At 40.6% G+C, this 24,382-nt stretch overlaps 1 protein-coding gene across 3 annotated transcripts in view; it reads left to right on the top strand.

Moving 5' to 3' along the window:
- The window catches only part of LOC124556793 (SRSF protein kinase 3), a 383,958-nt gene that overhangs the window by 197,467 nt on the left and 162,109 nt on the right, over positions 1-24,382 (top strand). For all 3 annotated transcript variants that reach the window (XM_047130805.1, XM_047130806.1, XM_047130804.1), the window contains 3 exons: positions 750-858; positions 10,429-10,516; positions 20,408-20,602. In XM_047130805.1, the coding sequence (XP_046986761.1) occupies positions 750-858; positions 10,429-10,516; positions 20,408-20,602 (392 nt within the window). The remainder of the gene's footprint in view (positions 1-749; positions 859-10,428; positions 10,517-20,407; positions 20,603-24,382) is intronic.

Raw genomic sequence — 24,382 nt, 5'->3', positions numbered from 1 at the left:
CTTGAGCGTTTGGGATCCCTATCAGGTCGGATTGAGGGAGGACATAGAAGCAATTCAGAGGCGGGCTGCTAGATCTGTTACTGGTAGGTTTGATCATCACGTGAGTGTTACGGAAATGCTTCAGGAACTCGGGTGGGAGTCTCTGGAGGAAAGGAGTCGTTCTTTTCATGAATTGATACTGAGGAAATTTAGAGAACCAGCATTTTTGAGGCTGACTGCAGTACAATTTTACTGCCGCCAACTTACATTTAGCAGAAAGACCACAAAGATAAGATAAGAGAGATTAGGGCTCGTACAGAGGCATATAGGCAGTCAGTTTTCCCTCGTTCTGTTTGGGAGTGGAACAGGGAGAGAAGATGCTAGTTATGGTATGAGGTACCCTCCGCCGCGCACCGTATGGTGGGTTGCGGAGTATGTATGTAGATGTAGGTATCAGAAAAAGATGTGTCCTACATTACTGGCAACTGTAACAAGAAGTATATCAGAAAATAGAAATTAGTTTACTTGAAAACATTACACAGCTTTCCTGGTGCAAGTTTAATAACCACTTCTCAGCTGCTGCAACTACCTCAGTCAACTTTGTTGCATTTGCAAGCATGTTGTGTGTAAGATGAGTGCTGCAGCATTATTTGTCATATGAAACCAACTGTAGTGTAAATCTCCCCCTCTTCCCCCCTCCACCACCATTCTTCCAAAACTTCTGAACTGTTCTGAAATCATTTATTAATAATTTGATCTTAAATTTGCAGGAGGTTATCATCCTGTGAAGATTGGTGACCTGTTTCATGTACGATATCACGTTGTTCGGAAACTGGGCTGGGGTCATTTTTCAACTGTATGGCTGTGCTGGGATCTAGCGTAAGTATTATAATGAAATGAGTCGGTTAAAAATTTTTGTGTTTTATTATTAAGTTATATTTGGACATGAGCTTTTGGTAACTATTTATAATTGTGTTTTTTCTGTTGGTACACTTTGTTATATAATAACAACAAAAACAATCAATTTTATATTATACTTTCATTATATGGATGTCATTGTCTCAGCATCCCACATTTAAGTAAAGTTCACCACCATTCATTCCCATCCTTCTTCATTTCTCACATAATCTTTTAGCTTTTTTTCCATGTCTAATATCAACTTCTTTTACAACTGTACTTTTCACTTTGACTGCTTTGTGTTTCTGGTTTGTTCGTTTCCACAGTGCTCTATTTCAGAAAGTATTATCTTATATAGTACCATAACACTCTTGCACACAGGTTACCCATTTGCTAGCAATAAGAGTGTATCAGTTTTCCTTTTGGGGTTGGGGGAGAGGCACAATGAATGCACTAACTTGAAAGCCTTCTGTTGTGAAATTACAGCCTTGTTTCCTTTCGACTAAAATTATTCCTTTCTTTGATGCAAGTGCACATAATCATTTACAGGTGAATTATGATAGGTGCAGTGATTGATGAAATGGTGTGATGTAAAGAACTGGTACCTCCAGGATAAACCAGTGTAACAAGTTTGTTATCAGGTGAAATCATTGTTTAGGTGGAAAAAATTCAGCAAAAGGCATGTGGGTGGACACCACAGCTGACACCACTCTCATGGAGCACAAGTATGGATGTTGTCACTAAAGGATACACACACATGGTGTTGGGTTAGTGAAGGTTCGAACTAGATCATCCGTAACTAGCTGAATCTCTGCAAATAGCTATCGTTATTCCTCCTTTTTGGTAAAGGAACTGAGAATTAGATTGCAGCCAGCTAGATAATACTTTTTGTGTTTTAACCCAGCGTCTGGTACTGAGGAAAGGTGGATATACCTTCATGGCAGAATGCTATGTTCTACTACTGTTCTGAGATCATCTCATGGAACTTTGAGGAAATCGTGATAGCCTCTAGTACCAGTAAACCAAGAATCCCTTTAGCAGTTCAGTTAGCTTATTTGCATGAAAAATTGAGGAATATCCATACAATACACACTGTAGGGAAGCAGCATACTCACGCCTTATAAAATTCACATCAGTCTTTCCATTGTGTGCCAGCCTAGTCCGCTGTAACTAGCTCTGACGTCATAAATATTGCGCAATACTTCAAAATGAAGTAAATAACCTGAAACGTTTCTAGCATGTCAGGAGTAATACAAAATCAATATGTGTTGGATATCAGTTCAATAACTTTAACCATTTTCGAAATTTGGATGTTTTTCTGTAAAAATCATTGGCGCAACAGAAAAGAGCCAGAAACTTAAAAATTTATATTTAGATTCCTTTTGAATAATAATTTAGTAGAAACAGTATTCTGGATCTCAAAAATTAAAATTTTAGTTGAAATTCATGATTTTCTGGTTTTTGTATTAGAAATTAAGGAAGCAAGATAGATTAAGTACGCGAATAAATAAAGCTAGGATGTTTAAATTTAAGTAGAAGGGAGATCCGCTATAGTCATAAAAATGTGAGAAGTTTCAACAGAATAACTATAAAACTATAGCTATAGCGTATCTCCAAAGAGCAAGTTCAGAGCTCATCTACTGCGTGTAGTGTAATTAAATTAATTCTCTCGCCCAAAATACTTGACTTAGCCACGTCAGACTTTTATTTTGATTACTTACTTGTGTGATTTATTCGATAACTTAAAGTGGTGCATTACTAGCCCAGCAGCTAGTCGGGAGAGCAGATTTGATCAGGCGTTCCCTTAGCCGTCCGCACCGCGGCTTTATATGTAAGAACACTGCGCTAGAAAGAGGAAAGTTCTCTCCAGACGCTGATTAGTGCACCACCTGTGCCAGAAGTCGCGTTGCGTCGGTATCGTTGATATAAACAGCCTCCGATGCAGTGATAAATTACTCGGGATACGCGTAACCATGAAATCGTTTTCGAGTGAAGTGTTAATTTTGGGATGATGTTAATGATCTATCTTTAGTTTGCATATGCCGTATTTTCACGTTCCGCCGCAGGACAGACATTCTACCATTATTTAGCGTGGCGTTTGATGAACATTATCATCAAATTATGGCGAGCATTTACTTAAACATTTAATTTGAACAGTTATAGTGGCATCAGCGCATTAGACTCTGAACTGCTCTGGTAGTTGGATTGTGTGGATTCTTTTTGGTCTGTGACTTTCAGAATATAGTGAACGTTTTAGAGAGAATGGTTTTTGATTATGAATCCCAGACAATCTCCTAATTCCTCAGAGCTATAAGCTGTAGCTATAAATGTATTTCTGAGATGAAGTGGGCACTAGGAATTCTAATTACAGGCTTCACGTTTTGCTAATCACTTTCTGGTTGCCAATATTGTAGTTAGAGAGCCAGTGTTGAGAACGGCAAACAGCATAAATACAAAACATTTATTCTATTATTCCACCCGCCGCCCCACAACACCTTCATCAACAAACAACAATTCAATCTTTTATGCAACTCTGTGAATGTAGAACCATTTAAAATAAGATATTTTGCTGTGACCTTTGTCCCCAGGCCAAGAAATGTTTCGCATTTGTTTTGTGTCCCAAAATGAAAATATTTGGATCCAACAAATATGAACGGCAATGGTGTATAAATTTGGCTTATACAAAATAAGACCACTGGCAGCAATTTCTCTACTATGACAAGGTACTGAATAAAGGATGACTTAACACATTGAAGCTGATGGACCTACTAAATATGTTCACCATCTTTTAACCATAAAATCAGATGGTCGTATGTTCCATGTTCTTCACTTTCGACTTCTTTATTTGTGATTTAAACCCATGTTTTATGTTTGTAAGTGGCAAGACTAATTGTTTTAGTTGTTGTAAGTGCATTGTTGATGGCTAGCGTGCGCCAGTCTGCCTTGAATGGTTCCAGTGTTACATGAACTGTGCACGTGCTTGAAATATTGTTGAAGGTTGTTTTGTTCTATGTCGGCTGCCGTGTTGTGCTATTGTGTGCATCCTTCCCATGTGTCAAAACATATAAATTATGAATATGAATATGGCTAACAGAAATCACTTCTCGAATTTAGAGATTGAAGAACTCTTGAACAATGGATTAGAACTTTTTTGAAAAGACGACGAAGATTCATGTGAGCTGGAGAGCAAAACCTGTACTGCTGATAGAAATGATGGTAGTGAGTACGGAGAAGCTAATGCACAAGTTTCTATTGGTCAGGTTTGTCATCAGGTCAACAGCCTGCCCTTGATAATGAATGGTGTTATTTTGATGCACTACCTGAATTACCTCTGTTCGAAGAAACAAGCGGAATTCAGGTTCCGGTCGGTTCATTAGCAACAGAACTAGACTGTTTGTTGCAATCTTTTGATCAGTGCATGTTTCTAAAAGTAAAGTCAGAGACAAATATACATGCTACTGATACTATTTCTGAACTTCGCCGTCAGAACAAAATCAAACCAAAATCTTGATGGAGGAAATGGAGGGCAGTGAGGATACATGAAGGATACCAATTTTTTTGCAGTCGTTTTGCATGTGTGTGTTGCAAAGAAACCTAAACTTATGGATTATTGGTCTCAAGACCATGTGCTTGTTTCATAATTTGCTTCTCAGCTAATGTCATGAGACAGAGTTTTTGCCATATTCAGTATGCTGCATGTGGACAATAATGTGCTATGGATACCTCAACAAGAACCAGTCCATGACCCTCTGCATAAAATAAGACCTGCTTGGGACTTTTCACAGAAATATGCAGAAAAGTCTTTTACCTATCATGAAATCTGACTGTGAATGAAGCAGTATGTCCTTTTCGAGGAAGAATGGGATTCCGTGTTCATATGCAAGACAAACCAGAGAAATATGATATAAAACTGTACATTGTAAGTGATGCTCAAACAGGTTACATGCACAGTGCTGAAGTTTACACTGAAGGAAAAGGAAGTGTTGACAATTCTGTCAAATCCCTGCTGCTGAGGCTATGTTCCTTTTACTTGGGAAAAGGACATGTGGTATACATGGACAGATTTTGTACAAGTCCTGCAGTCCTTGAAGAACTATGGGAAATAAATACATTGGGAGTTGGAACTGTGATGAACAGGATTGGTTTGCCTAGAGACCTAATAAACCAAAAACTAAAGAAAGGAGAAATGACATTTCGTCGCCAAGAACACCTTTCTGCTTGAAATGGAAAGACAAATGTGATATACACGTGTTGCCAACACAGCATAAGATGACTGCTTTGCATGTCAGTGTAAAATCCAGGAGTGAAAATGTTGAGGTAGTAAACCCAGACATTGTACTACAGAACAGCTTGCCTAAAACAGGTGTTGACAGAGGAGAACAGTTGCTGAGTTACTATCCCTTCCAGCGAAAGACCGTAAAATGGTGGAAAAAGATTTTCTTCCATATTTTTATGAGTGCAGCTGTGAATGCCAACGTTATTCACAATATCAAAATATCAAAAAAGTGTGTATTAGCAGATTTTATCTGTAAATTAGCAAAGCAATTGGTTCAAAAGGAGGAGCGGAACTAAATAAAGACACACGTTCAGCATCTAGAGTTGCAAGTGCAAACACTCTAACAGCACGTCATTTTCCTGAGAAACTGCCACCAATGGAAAAGAAAACAAACCCAGCTAGAAGATGCAAGGTCTGTTGGGAATAAGAAAAAGCTGCAGGGAAGGTAGTGAGGAAAGAGACAAGATACTACTGTAGGCCATGCAACACGGGCCTTTGTGTTCCCAAGTGTTTTCGCCTACCATTCCCTACAACTTATGAAAATGTTGTGCACTTTGGGGAAAAAATAAAAATGAAGAAAAACAGTATCTTTAGAGTAATATCTACAGATTGCCGAGCGGTCTAACACTCGACTTTCTGGAGTGGAAAGGAGCGTCTGGTCCCCGGTACGAATCCGCCTGGCGGACTTGTGTTGAGGTCTGGTGAGCTGGCCAGTCTGTGGATGGTTTTTAGGTGGTTTTCCACCTGCCTTGGCAAATGCAGGCTGGTTCCCCATATTCCGCCTCAGCTACACTATGTCGGCGGTTGCTGTACAAACAAGTTCTCCATGTACGCATACACCACCATTACTCTACCATGCAAACATAGGGTTTACACTCGTCTGGTGTGAGACGTTTCTTGGGGGGGGTCCACCGGGGCTGAACCGCACAATAACTCTGAAAGAGTGATTTGGTGTGGCGCAACGGAGGGGTGAAGTGGACTGCGGTAGTTGTCGTGGGGCTGTGGGCCACTGCAGCTGCGGCAGGGATGGAGCCTCTCCGTCGTTTGTAGGTTCCTGGTTAACATACAATACAAACAATACAATATGTACAGATTTCTGTATAATTTATTTGTGCTAAATGTATACATGTCCGTAAAGAGGAAGGATGGAAAGTTAAGCTGATATAGTGCCTAAAGAGGTAATTGGATTAGTAAATTTATTGAAAAATTGTAAATTGTAGCAAGTTTCCTCAGGATCTGGGTATTAACTGGATTGCTGACCCGTTAGGCTCCAGTGTGTTAATCTTATTTCTGGTGACGTTATTATCTACATTTATCTTGTTATTTGGGTCAATGTGGTGAGACGATTGGGACTATCGTAAGTGGAGGCATTTCAACTAAGAATTCCATTTGTGGAAGAAGAGGTAAGAGAGACGTTCAGTAAGCAATGCAACACTTTTTTTCTGAAAGCCAGTTGGTTTTATTCAGGATGCCAGTAAAACATATATGCCCCATTCTTGTGGTTACAAAACCTTATTTATGAACATAATCTCCATTCAATGTGACGGCCTTATGCCACCTTACTGGGAGGGTATGTATGCCCAAATGGTACTGCTCTACTGGTCGATGTCAAAGTCAGCATCTTGCGGCATCAATAACCTCCGCATCATGTGTGTACTGCTTTCCACAAAGTGCATCCTTCATTGGACCAAACAGATGGAAGTCAGAAGGTGTGAGATCCAGGCTGTAGGGTGGATGAGGAAGACTGGCTCATTGAAGTTTTGTGAGCTGTTCTCGAGCATGCAGACTCGGGTGAGATCTTGCATTGTCATGGAGAAGGAGAAGCCAGTTTGCATTTTTGTGGTGATGAACATGAACATGCTCAATATGATACTGCAGTGCATGTGTTATACTGAATTATGATGCAAAGTTCCCTCAGACATGCATGAATGCCTGAAGGAACAGGCACTACAGTGATTACAACTGTTGCAAAATACATTAAATGTATTTGCAGTTGGGAATATGAACAACCATCAGCTATATATTGGAATGATGACAGTGAAAATTCGTGCCAGATTAGGACTCGAACCCAGATTTCCCACGTACCACGAGTAGTCTCCTTATCATTTGGCTATCAGAGCACGACTCGTGGCCAGACCCAAACTTCCATATGTTGTCAACCATGTGTCTACAACCTTGTAAGTCCATTCTGTATATTCCCACATGAATGTTGCCTGCCTGGTGTCAGCAGATAAGTAGAGCATTGCAGTGCCTGTGTTGTGAATTATGATGCATGTCTGAAGGAACTTTCCATTGTAATTTGGAATAACACAGGCAGTGTAATATTGTATTTATCCGCTGACACCGGGCAGTGACTTTCAAGTAAAATGTCTCTTCTGTATGGGAATAAATATAATGGATGTGCAAGTACAAGTTGTAGACACATGGTTGATGACATGTGGAAGTTTGGCTCTGGCCATGAGTCTTGGTTGGATAACCAAATGGTAAGGTGACCATTCGCAATAAGCAGAAAATCCGGGTTTGAGTCCCAGTCCAGTACAAACTTTCATTGTCACCATTCCATTATACAGCTGATAGCTGCCCATATTCGCAATTGCAAATACATTTAATGAGCTCATGGAAGTCTCTTTTTCAATTTCCTGAGGGTACTACAATATGCTTCAGAGTTGACCAGTGCACAGTGAGGGAGGACATCAAATGGAATAACCCCATTAGTGTCCCAGAAGACTGTTGATATGACTTCACCGGCTGAGGGTGCAGCTTTGAACTTTCCCTTCAGAGTTGGTGTGGCACCACTCCATGGATTGCCATTTTGTTTCAAATTTGATGTGATGATCCCATGTTTCATCATCTGTGACATTGTTTGATAAATTTGTCTTGACAATGTACGACAAAAAATTGTCATGTTTGGCCTTGTAACGTATGAGCAATTCTGCACAGATGGTCCTTCGTTGCTCTTTATGATCTTCTGTTAGGAGGTGAGGAACCTGGTGGGCACACAGCTTTGAGTGCCCCAACTAGTGGACTGATGTGTCAGGACCACTGAAAAAGACGTACAGTTGTGCAGTGAGATGTTTGTGATTTGTCGATCACCTTGAATAAGAGTCCGCACGTTCCAACATTGCGGGCGTCAAGCTGTGTGTGGTCGCCCAGCATGCAGGAGGTAGGACAGGTTTGCGTGACCTTGTTGCGACAATGACAGATGTCTTGCCCAACAACTCGCCATGTTTTTGTTCATTGCCAGGTCTCCATAAACATTCTGCGAGCGCCTATGAATAATTGTGATGCTCTGGTTTCCCGCCAAAGTAAACTCATTGACAGCTCACTGCTTCGAACGCACTTCAGTTACAGACACCATTTTGAAGGGTATGTAAAGCACCACAACCTATCAAAACTTCATGAAAGTAAGGGGACTGAAGCAGGAATATTCCACACTGTCCCATAACAAATTCCAAACTTTTTCAACCGAAATTAGCTGGGAAATATAATGTGTTGCATTACTTAATGAACACCCTTTGTAATTTGGAAAAAATGACTTATTTTATAAAGTGGGGACAATATTGCACTTCGGAAACTAAAGATAATACACTTACTGAGCTACGTTAGTGCCAGTGTATCGAGAATCTCTTGGGTGTGCCTATAACCTACAATTTAAGGTAAAAATGACTTAACAAGACCAAAACAAATTCTTTATGTTTGTTTTGTTGTTTTGCTGTTAGCTGTGTCAGTAATACCATGAGTGTTATTAGACAAATCCATTTGTTGCACTTCAGTATAATGAGAAGCCTTTAGATACTAGTAAGAAAATCTTTATTATTAACTTGTGCATTTATGTGTAAGTGTGTTTAATATCTGTATGTCACTTTGAAGTTTGACAGGTGACTGTGATGCATTAATTCTGTAACTATACAAGGTTAGCTTACTAGTTGCATGTAAGGCTTATAAGGCTAAAAGCAGTGTCATATTTATATGTTAATCACAGATAATACCTATATGAGATCTGTTCAAGAAATTCTGGAACATTTGTAATTTTGCGCCAATGGTATGTTGGAGCAAAATGCGGTTGGCATCCCTGTACAGGCCTGTCTCAGTGTGTAAATACCAGAAGTTTCATTGTTGTATGTCTGTTCATTGTTGTTCAGTGTTGTATTGAATAGAACATTGTGTCAAATAGCATGCAAATTTCAAGATGGCAGAGTTAAAGGAGCAATGCGCCTGCATAAAATTTTGCACAAAACTCCAGAAAATGCGTACAGGGACACACCAAGTAATGCAGGAAGCTTACGGTAATGAGTGCTTAAGTCATACGTGGTATTATGAATGGTTCATAGGATTTAAAAATGGCTTGACAGGAGTCAAAGGTGACCCTTGTTCAGGACAGCCTCCAGTGTCTGCCAATGACACTCATGTCAGCAATGTAAATGAAATTTTGCCTGCCAGTAGGAGACTAACTGTCCAAGAGATTGCAGAAGAATGTAACATTTCAGTTGGACCCTGTCATGAAATCCTGTCACAGCATCTTGGAGTGCATCATGTTGCTGCCACGTTCATACCACAGCTCATGAGTCAAGACCAGAAAGACCTCCACCTTGCAATCTGTGAAGAGCTTTTGGATCATACAAATGCGAATGAGATGTCCTTTAAGAGAATTGTAACTGGTTATGATGATGAAACCAAGTTTCAGTCTTCACAGTGGGTCGGGAAAGACAAAAAAAAAAAAAAAAAGCTCGTCAGGTCAGATCAGATATGAAAGTTTTCTCCGACTTCGAAGGATTTGGTCATTATGAATTTGTGCCTCAGGGACAAACTGTTAATCGATGGTACTATCGGGATGTATTGTGATGCTTGCAAGAAAATGTGAGAAGGAAGCAGCCAGAAACATAGTGAGACAATTCATTGCCCTTTTTTTAAAAAAAAAAAAACTTCTGATGTTGAAAACCCAATTGCAAGCATGAAGATCTGCAATGATAGATGAGAGAAAAGGAAATTCATGGTGCTTCGCGTGATCCAGCAAGAGGTGTACTAAGTCTGCTTCCAGAAGTGGAAGCCGTGTTGGGAGTGGTGTATCAGTTGTGGAGAAGAGTATTTCGAAGGAGACCATGTACAATAAGTAAAAGGAAGTGTAGAAAAATTTTGTGAACAAAGTTCTGGAAATTTTTGAACAGATTCCGTATAATTTCATTGATAGAAAGATGTTAACGGTATTGTCATAATTAAGTTTGAGAATAAGGAAAATCTTAACAATGTGATATTTGAAACAACATTAATTTTTCCAGGACCAAACGATTTGTAGCTTTGAAAGTTGTGAAGAGTGCTGCCCATTATACGGATACAGCATTGGACGAAATAAAGTTGCTCAAAGCAGTAAGTAAACTTATATTCGGGGGGAGGGGGGGGGGGCAGAGAGAGAGAGAGAGAGAGAGAGAGAGAGAGAGAGAGAGAGAGAGAGAGAGGGGGGGGGGGGGGATTTTTCACTGTTGATGCATAATTTTATTTAAATCATAACATAAGCTTACAAAATAATGAAGATTGGCACCAGGCATATGATAAATTCTATAAAGGTTCCTGTTATTAAAAAAAAAAAAAAGACTGAGGAGAAGTAGTAATGTGTTCAGTCCTATGAAGCAAAATTGTAGTAGCTTATTGCATTCTGCTGTATCCCTGTCACATATCTATATATTTTGCCATACATTCTAGTATATTTCAGCAAATGATAACCACATCTTGGCAATGTTTAGATGAATTTCCTGTCCAGCATGTTAACATAATGGTGCAGGGTCCACAACTGTACTAATTACTTGAAATCAAATAATAGCACCAGTGACACTGTTATTTGATTCCAAGATACTAGAATGAAACAAAATTATTGCTAAAATACCCTACAAGATCCCCTTGTGCACTAAACTTCCATAAGCCTCTTCCAGAATAGTCTTGAGTCGACAGAAAGTGCTGTACAGTTAAGACCTTGCCTTTTCATCTGAGACTGCAAGGAAAAGATAAACCTTTCTTGGATTATCTTAGGGGCTCGACACACTGTACTTCCTCCTACCTGTTCAGTTTCTTATGTCCCTTGCACCAAATATATAGCACACTGGAAGCTTTCCCACCTGATTGGGTGGATATATCTGGATGTGCACGTAGCATACCTACTTCAAATAATACAGGGTGATTCAAAAAGAATACCACAACTTTAGGAATTTAAAACTGTACACACTGTACTTCCTCCTACCTGTTCAGTTTCTTATGTCCCTTGCACCAAATATATAGCACACTGGAAGCTTTCCCACCTGATTGGGTGGATATATCTGGATGTGCACGTAGCATGCCTACTTCAAATAATACAGGGTGATTCAAAAAGAATACCACAAATTTAGGAATTTAAAACTCTGCAACGACAAAAGGCAGAGTTAAGCACTATCTGTCGGTGAATTAAGGGAGCTATAAAGTTTCATTTAGTTGTACATTTGTTCGCTTGAGGCGCTGTTGACTAGGCGTCAGTGTCAGTTGATGCTAAGATGGCGACCGCTCAACAGAAAGCTTTTTGTGTTATTGAGTACGGCAGAAGTGAATCGACGACAGTTGTTGAGCGTGGGGCACTGAGAATCCGCGGGAAACAACTCAGTATGAACGTGACTCGCCTAAGGTGAACGCCTTCCCGAGCCCGGGGTCCCGGGTTCGATTCCCGGCGGGGTCAGGGATTTTCACCTGCCTCGAGATGACTGGGTGTTTGTGTTGTCCTCATCATTTCATCATCATCCAGGAAAGTGGCGAAATTGGGCTGAGCAAAGATTGGATAATTGTACGGGCGCTGATAACCACGCAGTTGAGCGCCCCACAAACCAAACATCATCATCATCATAAGGTGAACGTTTTCTGTGCCATTTCAGCCAATAAAGTTTTTGGTCCCTTTTTCTTCGAAGGTGCTACTGTAACTGGACTACAGTATCTGGAGATGTTAGAGAATTGGCTGTTCCCTCAGCTCGAACAAGAAGCACAATAATTCATATTTCAGCAGGAAGGAGTGCCACCACATTGGCACTTATCTGTCCGTAACTACCTGAACGTCAACTACCCGAGGCGATGGATCGGCCGCCAGGCAGCCCGTGACAGAGCACTTCATCACTGGCCTCCAAGAAGCCCTGATCTTACCCCCTGCGATTTTTTCTTATGGGGGTATGTTAAGGATATGGTGTTTCGACCACCTCTCCCAGCCACCATTGATGATTTGAAATGAGAAATAACAGCAGCTATCCAAACTGTTACGCCTGATATGCTACAGAGAGTGTGGAACGAGTTGGAGTATCGGGTTTATATTGCTCGAGTGTCTGGAGGAGGCCATATTGAACATCTCTGAACTTGTTTTTGAGTGAAAAAAACCTTTTTAAATACTCTTTGTAATGATGTATAACAGAAGGTTATATTATGTTTCTTTCATTAAATACACATCTTTAAAGTTGTGGTATTCTTTTTGAATCACCCTGTAGTTCAGGATGCCATTATGGTGCGTTTATTAATAAACACCATAAAATAACACACAGTTTCTCAGTGTAATATACGAAATTCCATATAATACTGAAAACAGAGAGCACAGCTGACATGGAGTTCAGAGTAGGAGTTTAGCCTGATGCCGACAGACTTAGTTGATACCCAACAAAAATCATTAGCAGAAGCTGAACAATATTTGGTGGGTTCATACTTTGTTGCTAGTCTCCATTATTATTGTTGTTGTTGTTGTTGTTGTTGTTAGTAATTGTTGTAGTAGTAGTAGTAGTAGTAAAGAGGCTTTAGTGGCTCTTAGATTGTCCCTAGTTGTTATTATTATTATTATTACTATTATTATTATTATTATTATTATTATTATTATTATTATTATTTTAAAAATGGATTGTGATATTAATATTTGGTACAGAGAAAGTAATTGTTTCACACCCGAATGTGATTGTTCCCATCTATAATTGCTATGATATATATGCACTCATTCTTTGTTTCCACCATCGTACTTGGGCATGCATTGAATTTTTCTTTGTGTGCTTGCTATACAGTAAAATGTGCGTACTATTTGTGTGCTATAACCATTCTCTAAGGCTTTTTAATTTCTCTCTCTCGTGAAAAAAGAAGCTTTTTACAGCTGTCAGTTTATGGATTATTACTGAAGGACCATACTAACACTTATTTTCTGTACTTACCTCTGTTGCTGCCAAAGAATTAGATAAGCTTTGTACTCTTCAGTAGGGCTGTATGTAAGCATTTTTGTGACTATGGAACACAGATGCTTCCTGCTGTATTGAGCATTAGAGTATTAGATTAAGTGTTAGTAGGCAACGGATTGCGTTTCCAAGTGAGTTCCAGTAAGTCTGCCCTTTAAAAGATGTTAAGGTTTAAACCCCCACCTTCAGGTGCCATCATAAAATTTGTGTTGTGTTGTGTTGTGTTGTGTAACACAACACACACATCATACTACCACACTTAAATCCACCAGAAGGTGGATGTAAACAAACAGTGACTAGTAACAAAACTTGTTGTTTAATTCAATGTTCCTGTCTGTCACTCAGTGTCTCCTCCTATGTGCTGAGTAGCAGTCTATCCTATTTCATACTGTTGTTATCCCATCCTGGATTTGCTTGTTGTTTCCAGTACTTCTTTTGTTCAGCTTCTCCCTATTTTGCATTTTTTCTTGCTGCTGTCCATGTTTCCTTTTGTTTTTGTGCATTGGTAGCCAGCAGAACTTCATTCTGAAAATGTTTCCATTTGTTGTTTATGATTCTGTGATGTTATTCATTCCAGCTCCTTTCGTATTTCTGTGATCCAAGCTATTGTTGGCAACTTTCTTCAAAAATACAGCAATGTTTATTTCTTTGGCCTGTCTTTCATTTCATAGAGATTTCCAGGAATGCCATCTTTGCTTTGCCATTGACCTCCATATTCCTTGCAACTTTTTACTTCTAAAACATGGTTAAACAATAAAGATGATAATCCATTCCCCTATCTTACACCACTTTCATTTCAAATTACTGGGATATTTTGCACATAAATTTCACATTGCATATTGTGTGTTGTGTATTTTATGAGGGTGTTTTTTTGTGAATTGAATGCATTAGTGCACCTCCTAGTGCTTTCTGTGACTTTTAAAAAAATAAACATCACAGAATGAGAGAGAATAATTCGAATATCTCTTAGACATTTGATTTGAAAACACTGGACTTACACTTAAAAGGAACTCTAAATCTTTAAGTAGTTCCCCTGCCTTCTGCATTGCCCTTAAAGAGATTTGGTTTCCACTACTGCGGACATTGGCCCTTCGTGTATACCGGGGATATTACAAGAATTGTGGTACCTGTGACAGGTTGTTGGGCGTAGTTTGCACATATGTCCTGGGCACTCTATATAGCGAACTTATACCTCTTAATACACCTTTGGAGGCTGTGGCTGTTTGGGTAAGAGAAATCCAGGATATTATGATCTGCAGTGCTTACGTCCTTCCGGACAATGAACTGTCTCAGAACAAATTGTTTGCATTGGTTTCTCAGCTAGCCCCACATGATCTTGGGTGATTTCAATGCCAATAACCCTTTGTGGGGTGGAACCGGGATTACTAGCCGCGGTGAATACCTTGAAAACTTACTGGCTCAATTTGACTTATGCTCTTGAATATTACTGCCCCCACAAACTTCAGTGTGGTGCACAGAACTATCTAGGCCATTGACCTTTCCACTTGCAGCCCTTGTCTTCTCCCATCCATCCACTGGAGAGTCCATGGTGATCTGTGCGGTAGTGACCATTTCCTGGTCATCCTGTCCCTTCTAGTGTCACTCCCCTAGATGCCTATCCAGATGGGCTCTCAACAGTGTTGATTGGGGTGCTTTCATCCCTGCTGTCTCCATTGACTCCCCCCTTCATGGAGATATTAATGAGGCTGTCCAGGAAACAACTACAGCCGCTTTTTGGCAGCTGATTTAGTGATTCCCCGTTCCTCAGGTCCGCCCCAACGGAAGACAGTACCTTGGTGGTCATGAGAAATCGCAGAGATCTTTAGGGATTATAGGTGGGCTCACCAATGCCATAAGTGGCACCCATCTGTGAAGCACCTCATTGCCCTTAAGTAGCTCGGTGCCCAGTTCTTCCACAAAATGAAATGACAGAAACAGCATGTTTCAACCATCAGACCACGCACCTCTCCATTGCAGGTTTGGGCAAAGATCAGACACCTATGCGGAGACGAGACACCTGCAGGTGTACCTGGTATTACCTTGAATGGCATTGTCTACACTGACCCGAATTTTGTTCTGTATTATACTCAAGCCCCTGCGCCTGCCCCTGCGCCTGAGAACTATCAACCTGCCTTTTGTGTCCTGAAGCAGCAGATGGAGAAAAAGCAGTTATATAATACTATACGCCACCTAGAGCCATATAACACTCCATTCAGGAATTCCTCAGTGTCCTAGCCCACTGCCCTGATACAGCCCCATGGCCAGACTGCATTCACAATAAAATGATCGAGCACCTATCAGTGAACTGTCAGTGTCATATTCTTGCCATCTTTAACCACGTCTGGAGTGAGGGTGAATTCCTATCACAGTGGCAAGAAAGCTTCATCGTGCCAGTACTGAAACTGAGTAACCACCCTCTAGAGATGAACAGTTATTGCACAGTTAGTCTCATCAATATTGTCTGTAAGTTGCTTGAATGCACGTTGAGCTGGTGGCTGTGTTGTCTCCCTAAATCTTGGGGTTTTCTGGTTCCATCCTAGGGTGGTTTTCAGCAAGACCATTCCATTACTGATAATTGGGTTTACCTGCAGTGTGCCATTTGAACAGCTTTTGTCCAAAGTCAACACCTTACAGCCATCTTCTTTGACCTGCAAAAGGCTTATCACACCACATGGCGACACATATCATCGCTGTCATACACAAGTGGGGTCTCTTGGTTCTGCTCCCGCTTTTATCCAGAACTTCTTGTCACACCATACTTTCTGGGTCCACATTGGTGCTTCCCACAGTACCCTTCATATCCAAGAGAATGGGGTCCTGTAGGGCTCTGTTCTGAGTGTGTCTCTTTTTCTAGTAACCATCAGTGGTCTAGCAGCAGCTGTGGAGCCCTCAGTATCAGCCTCCTTGTATACTGATGATTTTTCTTTCCACTAATACTCTTCTAGTGTGGGTGTCGCCAGACGCCAGTTACAAGGTGCCATATGATAGGTGCAGGCATGGGGCCCTCACCCATGGCCTCTGGTTTCCAGCCACCAAGATTCACATAATGCACCTCTGTTTATGTCGTACCATTCACCCATAACCAGAACGTTACCAACACACCAGCGACTGATTGTGGTGGAGATTTACCGCTTTTTAGGACTGGTCTTCGACACTCGCTTGACACGGATTCCCCATCTTTGATAGTTTATCGACAGTGGTGGTTGCACCTTAATACACCAATACACTCTGCTGCCTGGGTAATACCAGCTGGGGTGCAGATTGCACTACCCTTCTGCAGTTTTGCAAAGCTGTGATACAATCCCATCTTGATTATGGGAGTGTGGAATACAATTTGGCATCACCCTCAGCATCACTGTCACTGGATCTGATACACCACTGTGGGGTTCAACTTGTGACAGGAGCCTTTTGAACTAGCCCTGTGAACAGCTTACTAGTGGAGGCTGGGGTCCCTCCATTGCGGATCATATGCCAACAACAGCTTGTCAATTATGCTGTACATATTTGCAGCTCCCCTAAGCATCCTATTTTCCAAACATGGAAATCCATCTCCTTCAGTGGTAGCCTAGATCAGGGATTACAATGCGCAGTCTGCATCTGGTTCCTCCTCACTGTATACCCGGTGTGTCCTCTACCACCTCTCCTCTGGGTCGACTCATGTATACCTCCATGGTGCATCCCTCGGTCACAGCTTTATTTTGCTTATTACAAGGTTTGAAAGACTTGGTTCATCCCTAGACTCTCTGCCACCAATTTTTCTCCATCCTTGGTGCATCCTGGGGTTCAGAAACAGTCTACACTGATGGCTCAGTGGTTGCTGGTCACATTGGGTTTGCTTATACTCATATGGGACATACTGAGGAGCATATCAGTTTCTGCACCGGTGAGTCCTTCCTCATCTGCAGCAGTTCCTTGAGCAGTTTTCAAGCTCTCGACTAGTGTTACCATCACCATCCCTTGGTCACTACTATCCAGGATTCCCTGTATTCCTTTGAACAATGTGGACATTCAGTGAACTTCATCTGGACCCCAGGTCACATCGGGATCCTGGGGAATGAAGTCACTGCTAGCCAGGCCAACTGGCTACCAGTAAGCCAACTCTTGAGATCGATATTCTGCAAACAGACCTCAGATTGGTATTACACCGCCAAGTTTTAGGGATCTCGAATACGGAATGGCTCAGTCTGACTCCACCAAACTAACTACGGTTGATAAAAGAGGCTACGAATCTGTGGAGATCCTCCATGCAGGCCTCTTGCAAGGACTCGACCATCCTTTGCTGGCTCCACATTGGTCATACTTGGCTGACCCATGGTCCTGCATCATGACGACCAACCCCACCATCGTTGTGGTTCCCATTTGACGGTGGTCCACATTTTGCTGGACTGTCCCAACCTAGACTCCCTGTGGCAGACTCTCTCCCTGAATTGCTACACATGATGCCTCTCATTTTATTTGTGAAGGGGGCTTGTACAACTCTCTTTAAGGGAGAGCCATGTAACCTTATTGGCCTATTGAGAGGTTGGCAGAACACTCTATTGCCTCCTCTGCCCAGACCAGGTTGCTGCTGTCTCGGCTTTATGGTTCAGTCCGGTTCTCACCCTATCTGTTCGTTTACTCTTCCTCCCCCCTCTTGCTTAGTCTGTTCAACATGTTCATCTTTTGTCACTCTGTGTTTCTCCTTCCCTGTCTGTGTTGCTAATGTTTCCTAGCCAGTTTCTGAGGGTAGTACCTCTGGTAAGTGGTAGGGGTTGGGAGATGTATTGCCCCTCACTGCACTCTGCTTTTGAGGGCTTCCAGCTGTTCCCTAGGTGGTGCACCTTGCCTGCCTTTCTTCCTATGCCTCCCTTTCTTCTTTTTGTCACTTATAGTGCCTTCATTGGCCTTTGGTAGACCTAGGGGTTTTCTTCCCCTGGGTTATGGGTTGTATGCCATCTCTGTGCAGTCATATAGACCTGTCTGTTCAAGGAAAAAACAACTGATGACCTAGTAGTTTGGTCCCTTTAATCATCAACCAACCAACCAACCAAATTACTCCTGTGCACATTCATATTTTCACAATACAATGACTGTCCTGTTAAATTTTGGGTGTGCAACTGCATAAATTCTATTTCTTCCTCCTCCTAAGATTTTGGCCATATACCTTTTGGCCATATTCAGACTGAGCCAAAACATTTAGACCACAGCAGTCGCTCTGTCCTTCTAAACCTACAGACAGTGTCACCGCACACATGGGCACAGATACATAAGTGCCAGAGACTTTGATTGACAGGAAAAAGGTATACACGAATTAAATATGTGACTATGCAGTCTATGCACACTGAGAAGTCGATGTATCATTATGAACTGCACTTTGGTGATGTCTTTGCAAGTTTATTAAAGAAAGCACAAATTCCATGATTAATCCAAGCTGAAACTGCTCTCTATTAGTTAACCCATCCCAAGCCAATTTCAACTGCTTCTTCCTCCACCAATGCCCAAAAAGATGAAGTCAGTGCTAGAATTTCAACATTTTTGTACAACATAGAGTGCCTGTGTCCATACAGTGCTCTGCAAAGCTGATTTATTTGGCTGTAAAAGCCTGGTGTACCTACGGTGTTCTGTGCATCTTTCATGAACTGTACGAGTTTCCTGTCTGACGTATGACAGGCCACACTTGCAGGAGATCTCAGCCTTGTGGAGCATCAAGCCATCTTTTAACAGTACCCAAAAGTGCTGCTGTCTTTGGTGGAGGGCAAAAAATCACTCTCACTTTGTGCTTTGTGTGGATCTGTCCTATTTTTAATGACAGGTGTCCCATGTATGGCAGGAAAGCCATGGATTTAAATCATTCTGTGTCTTCTTCTGCATCCTTACGTCACCTTAGGTTTTCATCATAGTGTCACAGGTATCTGCTGTGAAGGCTACCCGTTTGCTAATCCTGCAACTGCTGTCATCAGCAATGCTGTGCACTCTGTCAACCAAAGTTCTGAGAACACTCATTGTCTGGGAACCATGGTGGCAGCTAATTGCATGGAAATATATATTCACATGGATTATCCCTGTCTGGTCATTCTGACTACAACTGTATGTGATTTACTTCGGTACCTCAGATGAATAACATGACAATGCCTTTTACAAGGGGTCATTACTGATTCCATTATGTAAGTGCCTTCATGTAAATTTGTAGTCCTCCTCCTGTAACAGTCTTTGTGGTTACTACTCTAAAACTGTGTAAAGAATTACAGCAAACACTGTTGCAGATAATAGCAACATTTGTCTGCCACCTTCACCACAGGACCACCAAAGGCAAAATGGAACATTTTTAAATAAATTGACCTGATCATTCTTCTTGTGGCAATAGTTTGTGGTATCAGATACCATACTCCAAACTGTGAATTTGTCTTCTGATATATTCCACACATTGTATTACTAATTTTGTTGAGAATGACCATGATTTATGGGAGCACAAGAGCTACTGCTTCTTCCCCCGTCTTCAGCCCCATCAGACATGTCTTCCAACAGTTTATACTTGTGAAGTATTGATGTCGACAGAAGTAATTTAGAATACTGTGTTCTAGAAACAGTGACTTATCTACCATTAGAAGCTATGATGTAAGGCAGCTCTTATTGCAGGTTATAGTTGTTACTGAAAACATAGTTGGAGATGATGCTGTGAGTGTGTTCATATGAAACTTGTAAACTTTTTTCTTTTACTTGTATTGATGTCTGGTGTAAAGTTCATGATATTGCAATCATCTGGAGTTGTAGTCCATTAACATATATACCTTACCATAGCATTTTTTAAAATATCGAACATTCTTATTACATTATTTTTCCAGAGGAAACCACACTTTTTGTGTGTGTGTGTGTGTGTGTGTGTGTGTGTGTGTGTGTGTGTGTGTGTGTGTGTGTGTGTGTGTGTGTGGTGGAGGGGGGGAGGGGGAGGGGGGACTTCAGAAATTAATGCAGTGTTTTACGTTATGCCTGGAAATTCACAAGAAACATTAAACATAAGCGTTATTGAGATTTGCGTGTGCTTCATTTTTCTTCATTTTTTAATTTCCAGGTTCGTGAAACTGATGTTAATGATCCAAAACGAGATAAAACTGTTCAGCTGTTAGATGATTTCAAAATCCACGGAGTGAATGGAACACACATATGTATGGTGTTTGAAGTGTTGGGCCATAATCTTCTGAAGTTAATAATTAGGAGTAATTATCAGGGTATTCCATTACAGAATGTAAAAACAATAATCAGGCAGGTAAGTCTATCATTATCAACTTGTAATGAGACAGTTGGAGATATGATTGTTACTAAGACTATGATTGAATTTCTGAGGTCTTTAGACATTGCAAAGATACAGTGTAGTTCAACTGACTTTTGTGTGTGTGTGTGTGTGTGTGTGTGTGTGTGTGTGTGTGTAAATGAGTTTAGATAGGAAAGCTTTGACCTTGAATCGTATTTTCCCCCTTTTTATCATTTGGGTTGATAGATGATACAAGATGTATCAAATTTTAAAAAATTGTTTGAGTAAAGGGAGATAAACTAAATACTCTTAATTATTAGTTTCATGTACATTCAGCACTATCAACTCTGTAGTATGATGGTTAAGGTATTAGATTCATGTTTATTAGGATCCAGATTCAAATTCCTGCCTGACTATCCTCATTTAAATTTTCTTTCTCAAAATCATTACAGGTTAATACTGAGGTGAAGTGCTCCTTAGACTTGACTCATTTTTTTCTCTGATCCTTTTCCAGTTGAACTTGTGCTTTATCTCCAGTGACCTCCATGTGAGTGAAACGCTTCATTCAAAATTGCCTCTTCTTTTTCATTTGGTTCTGTTGAATAAAATAACACTTCAATCAATTACCAGAATAGATAATTCAACAATGTCTCTACAAATCCTCACTCATTTTGGTCAGTCAGCTTACACTTTGATTCTAATGACTTCCCTTGACTAGGGATTTACATAATGATCATACTATTTTTCTTATCTTTTTTTCACCGAAACTGGTTGTTTTGAGCTCCGGTGTTGCTAGAATGGCACCTTTTTAACGAGACTTGTATCTTGCAGCAAAGGAAGGAAAAGCATTCTATTGAGGATTTTATCTTGCAACAAAGGAAGGAAACTGTTTAGTGCAAGGTTCAACAAAATTGGAAAATTGTATGTACCAGCCGGTAGTTTTGGAAAATGGGCACTTCAAAAGTGTTATGAATGAAGTAACAAAATATATCTACGTATTATTAAGACCATTGCCATTTCAGTCTGAAACCTAGGCATGTGTTGTTTTGCTTTCATACCTGCCAAGAAATGTGATAACAGAGCATTTGGTTTCAATGTAAAAACAGTTATTTAATATCACACTTGCTGAGTGCAGAACTTTGATGTTCAGAAAATGTGGTAATGTGAGGAACTGATGATCAGAAAGCTGTGATTTACTGCCATATTAGCATTATTATAGCAGGTATTATATCGCATGGGTGACTGGAATTCGAGTGTAGGAAAAGGGAGAGAAGGAAACATAGTAGGTGAATATGGATTGGGGCTAAGAAATGAAAGAGGAAGCCGCCTGGTAGAATTTTGCACAGAGCACAACATAATCATAACTAACACTTGGTTTAAGAATCATGAAAGAAGGTTGTATACATGGAAGAACCCTGGAGATACTAAAAGGTATCAGATAGATTATATAATGGTGAGACAGAGATTTAGGAACCAGGTTTTAAATTGTAAGACATTTCCAGGGGCAGATGTGGACTCTGACCACAATCTATTGGTTATGACCTGTAGATTAAAACTGAAGAAACTGCAAAAATGTGGGAATTTAAGTAGATGGGACCTGGATAAACTGAAAGAACCAGAGGTTGTACAGAGTTTCAGGGAGAGCATAAGGGAACAATTGACAGGAATGGGGGAAAGAAATACAGTAGAAAAAGAATGGGTAGCTTTGAGGGATGAAGTAGCGAAGGCAGCAGAGGATCAAGTAGGTAAAAAGACGAGGGCTAGTAGAAAGCCTTGGGTAACAAAAGAAATATTGAATTTAATTGATGAAAGGAGAAAATATAAAAATGCAGTAAATGAAGCAGGCAAAAAGGAATACAAACGTCTCAAAAATGAGATTGACAGGAAGTGCAAAATGGCTAAGCAGGGATGGCTAGAGGACAAATGTAAGGATGTAGAGGCCTATCTCACTAGGGGTAAGATAGATACTGCCTACAGGAAAATTAAAGAGACCTTTGGAGATAAGAGAACGACTTGTATGAATATCAAGAGCTCAGATGGAAACCCAGTTCTAAGCAAAGAAGGGAAAGCAGAAAGGTGGAAGGAGTATATAGAGGGTCTATACAAGGGCGATGTACTTGAGGACAATATTATGGAAATGGAAGAGGATGTAGATGAAGATGAAATGGGAGATGTGATACTGCGTGAAGAGTTTGACAGAGCACTGAAAGACCTGAGTCGAAACAAGGCCCCCGGTGTAGACAACATTCCATTGGAGCTACTGACGGCCTTGGGAGAGCCAGTCCTGACAAAACTCAACCATCTGGTGAGCAAGATGTATGAAACAGGCGAAATACCCTCAGACTTCAAGAAGAATATAATAATTCCAATCCCAAAGAAAGCAGGTGTTGACAGATGTGAAAATTACCGAACTATCAGTTTAATAAGTCACAGCTGCAAAATACTAATGTGAATTCTTTACAGACGAATGGAAAAACTAGTAGAAGCCAACCTCGGGGAAGATCAGTTTGGATTCCATAGAAACACTGGAACACGTGAGGCAATACTGACCTTATGACTTATCTTAGAAGAAAGATTAAGGAAAGGCAAACCTACATTTCTAGCATTTGTAGACTTAGAGAAAGCTTTTGACAATGTTGACTGGAATACTCTCTTTCAAATTCTAAAGGTGGCAGGGGTAAAATACAGGGAGCGAAAGGCTATTTACAATTTGTACAGAAACCAGATGGCAGTTATAACAGTCGAGGGACATGAAAGGGAAGCAGTGGTTGGGAAGGGAGTAAGACAGGGTTGTAGCCTGTCCCCGATGTTGTTCAATCTGTATATTGAGCAAGCAGTAAAGGAAACAAAAGAAAAATTCGGAGTAGGTATTAAAATTCATGGAGAAGAAATAAAAACTTTGAGGTTCGCCGATGACATTGTAATTCTGTCAGCGACATCAAAGGACTTGGAAGAGCAGTTGAATTGAATGGACAGTGTCTTGAAAGGAGGATATAAGATGAACATCAACAAAAGCAAAACAAGGATAATGGAATGTAGTCTAATTAAGTCGGGTGATGCTGAGGGAATTAGATTAGGAAATGAGGCACTTAAAGTAGTAAAGGAGTTTTGCTATTTGGGGAGCAAAATAACTGATGATGGTCGAAGTAGAGAGGATATAAAATGTAGGCTGGCAATAGCAAGGAAAGCGTTTCTGAAGAAGAGAAATTTGTTAACATCCAGTATTGATTTAAGTGTCAGGAAGTCATTTCTGAAAGTATTCGTATGGAGTGTAGCCATGTATAGAAGTGAAACATGGACGATAAATAGTTTGGACAAGAAGAGAATAGAAGCTTTCGAAATGTGGTGCTACAGAAGAATGCTGAAGATTAGATGGGTAGATCACATAACTAATGAGGAAGTATTGAATAGGATTGGGGAGAAGAGAAGTTTGTGGCACAACTTGACCAGAAGAAGGGATCGGTTGGTAGGACAAGTTCTGAGGCATCAAGGGATCACCAATTTAGTATTGGAGGGCAGCGTGGAGGGTAAAAATCGTAGAGGGAGACCAAGAGATGAATACACTAAGCAGATTCAGAAGGATGTAGGTTGCAGTAGGTACTGGGAGATGAAAAAGCTTGCACAGGGTAGAGTAGCATGGAGAGCTGCATCAAACCAGTCTCAGGACTGAAGACCACAACAACAACAACATATCGCAGTTGTCATACTGAATGTCAATATGATGCTGGAAAGTTCTGGTTAGTATACAGATAGTGGAAGGAGTAAAGATTACAGTCACCATGTAGTTGAAGTGCC

Source organism: Schistocerca americana, chromosome X (genome assembly GCF_021461395.2).
Source record: "Schistocerca americana isolate TAMUIC-IGC-003095 chromosome X, iqSchAmer2.1, whole genome shotgun sequence".
Classification (NCBI taxonomy): domain Eukaryota; kingdom Metazoa; phylum Arthropoda; class Insecta; order Orthoptera; family Acrididae; genus Schistocerca; species Schistocerca americana.
Note: the sequence above shows the minus strand (reverse complement) of the source record. Positions and strands in the feature narration are given on the sequence as shown.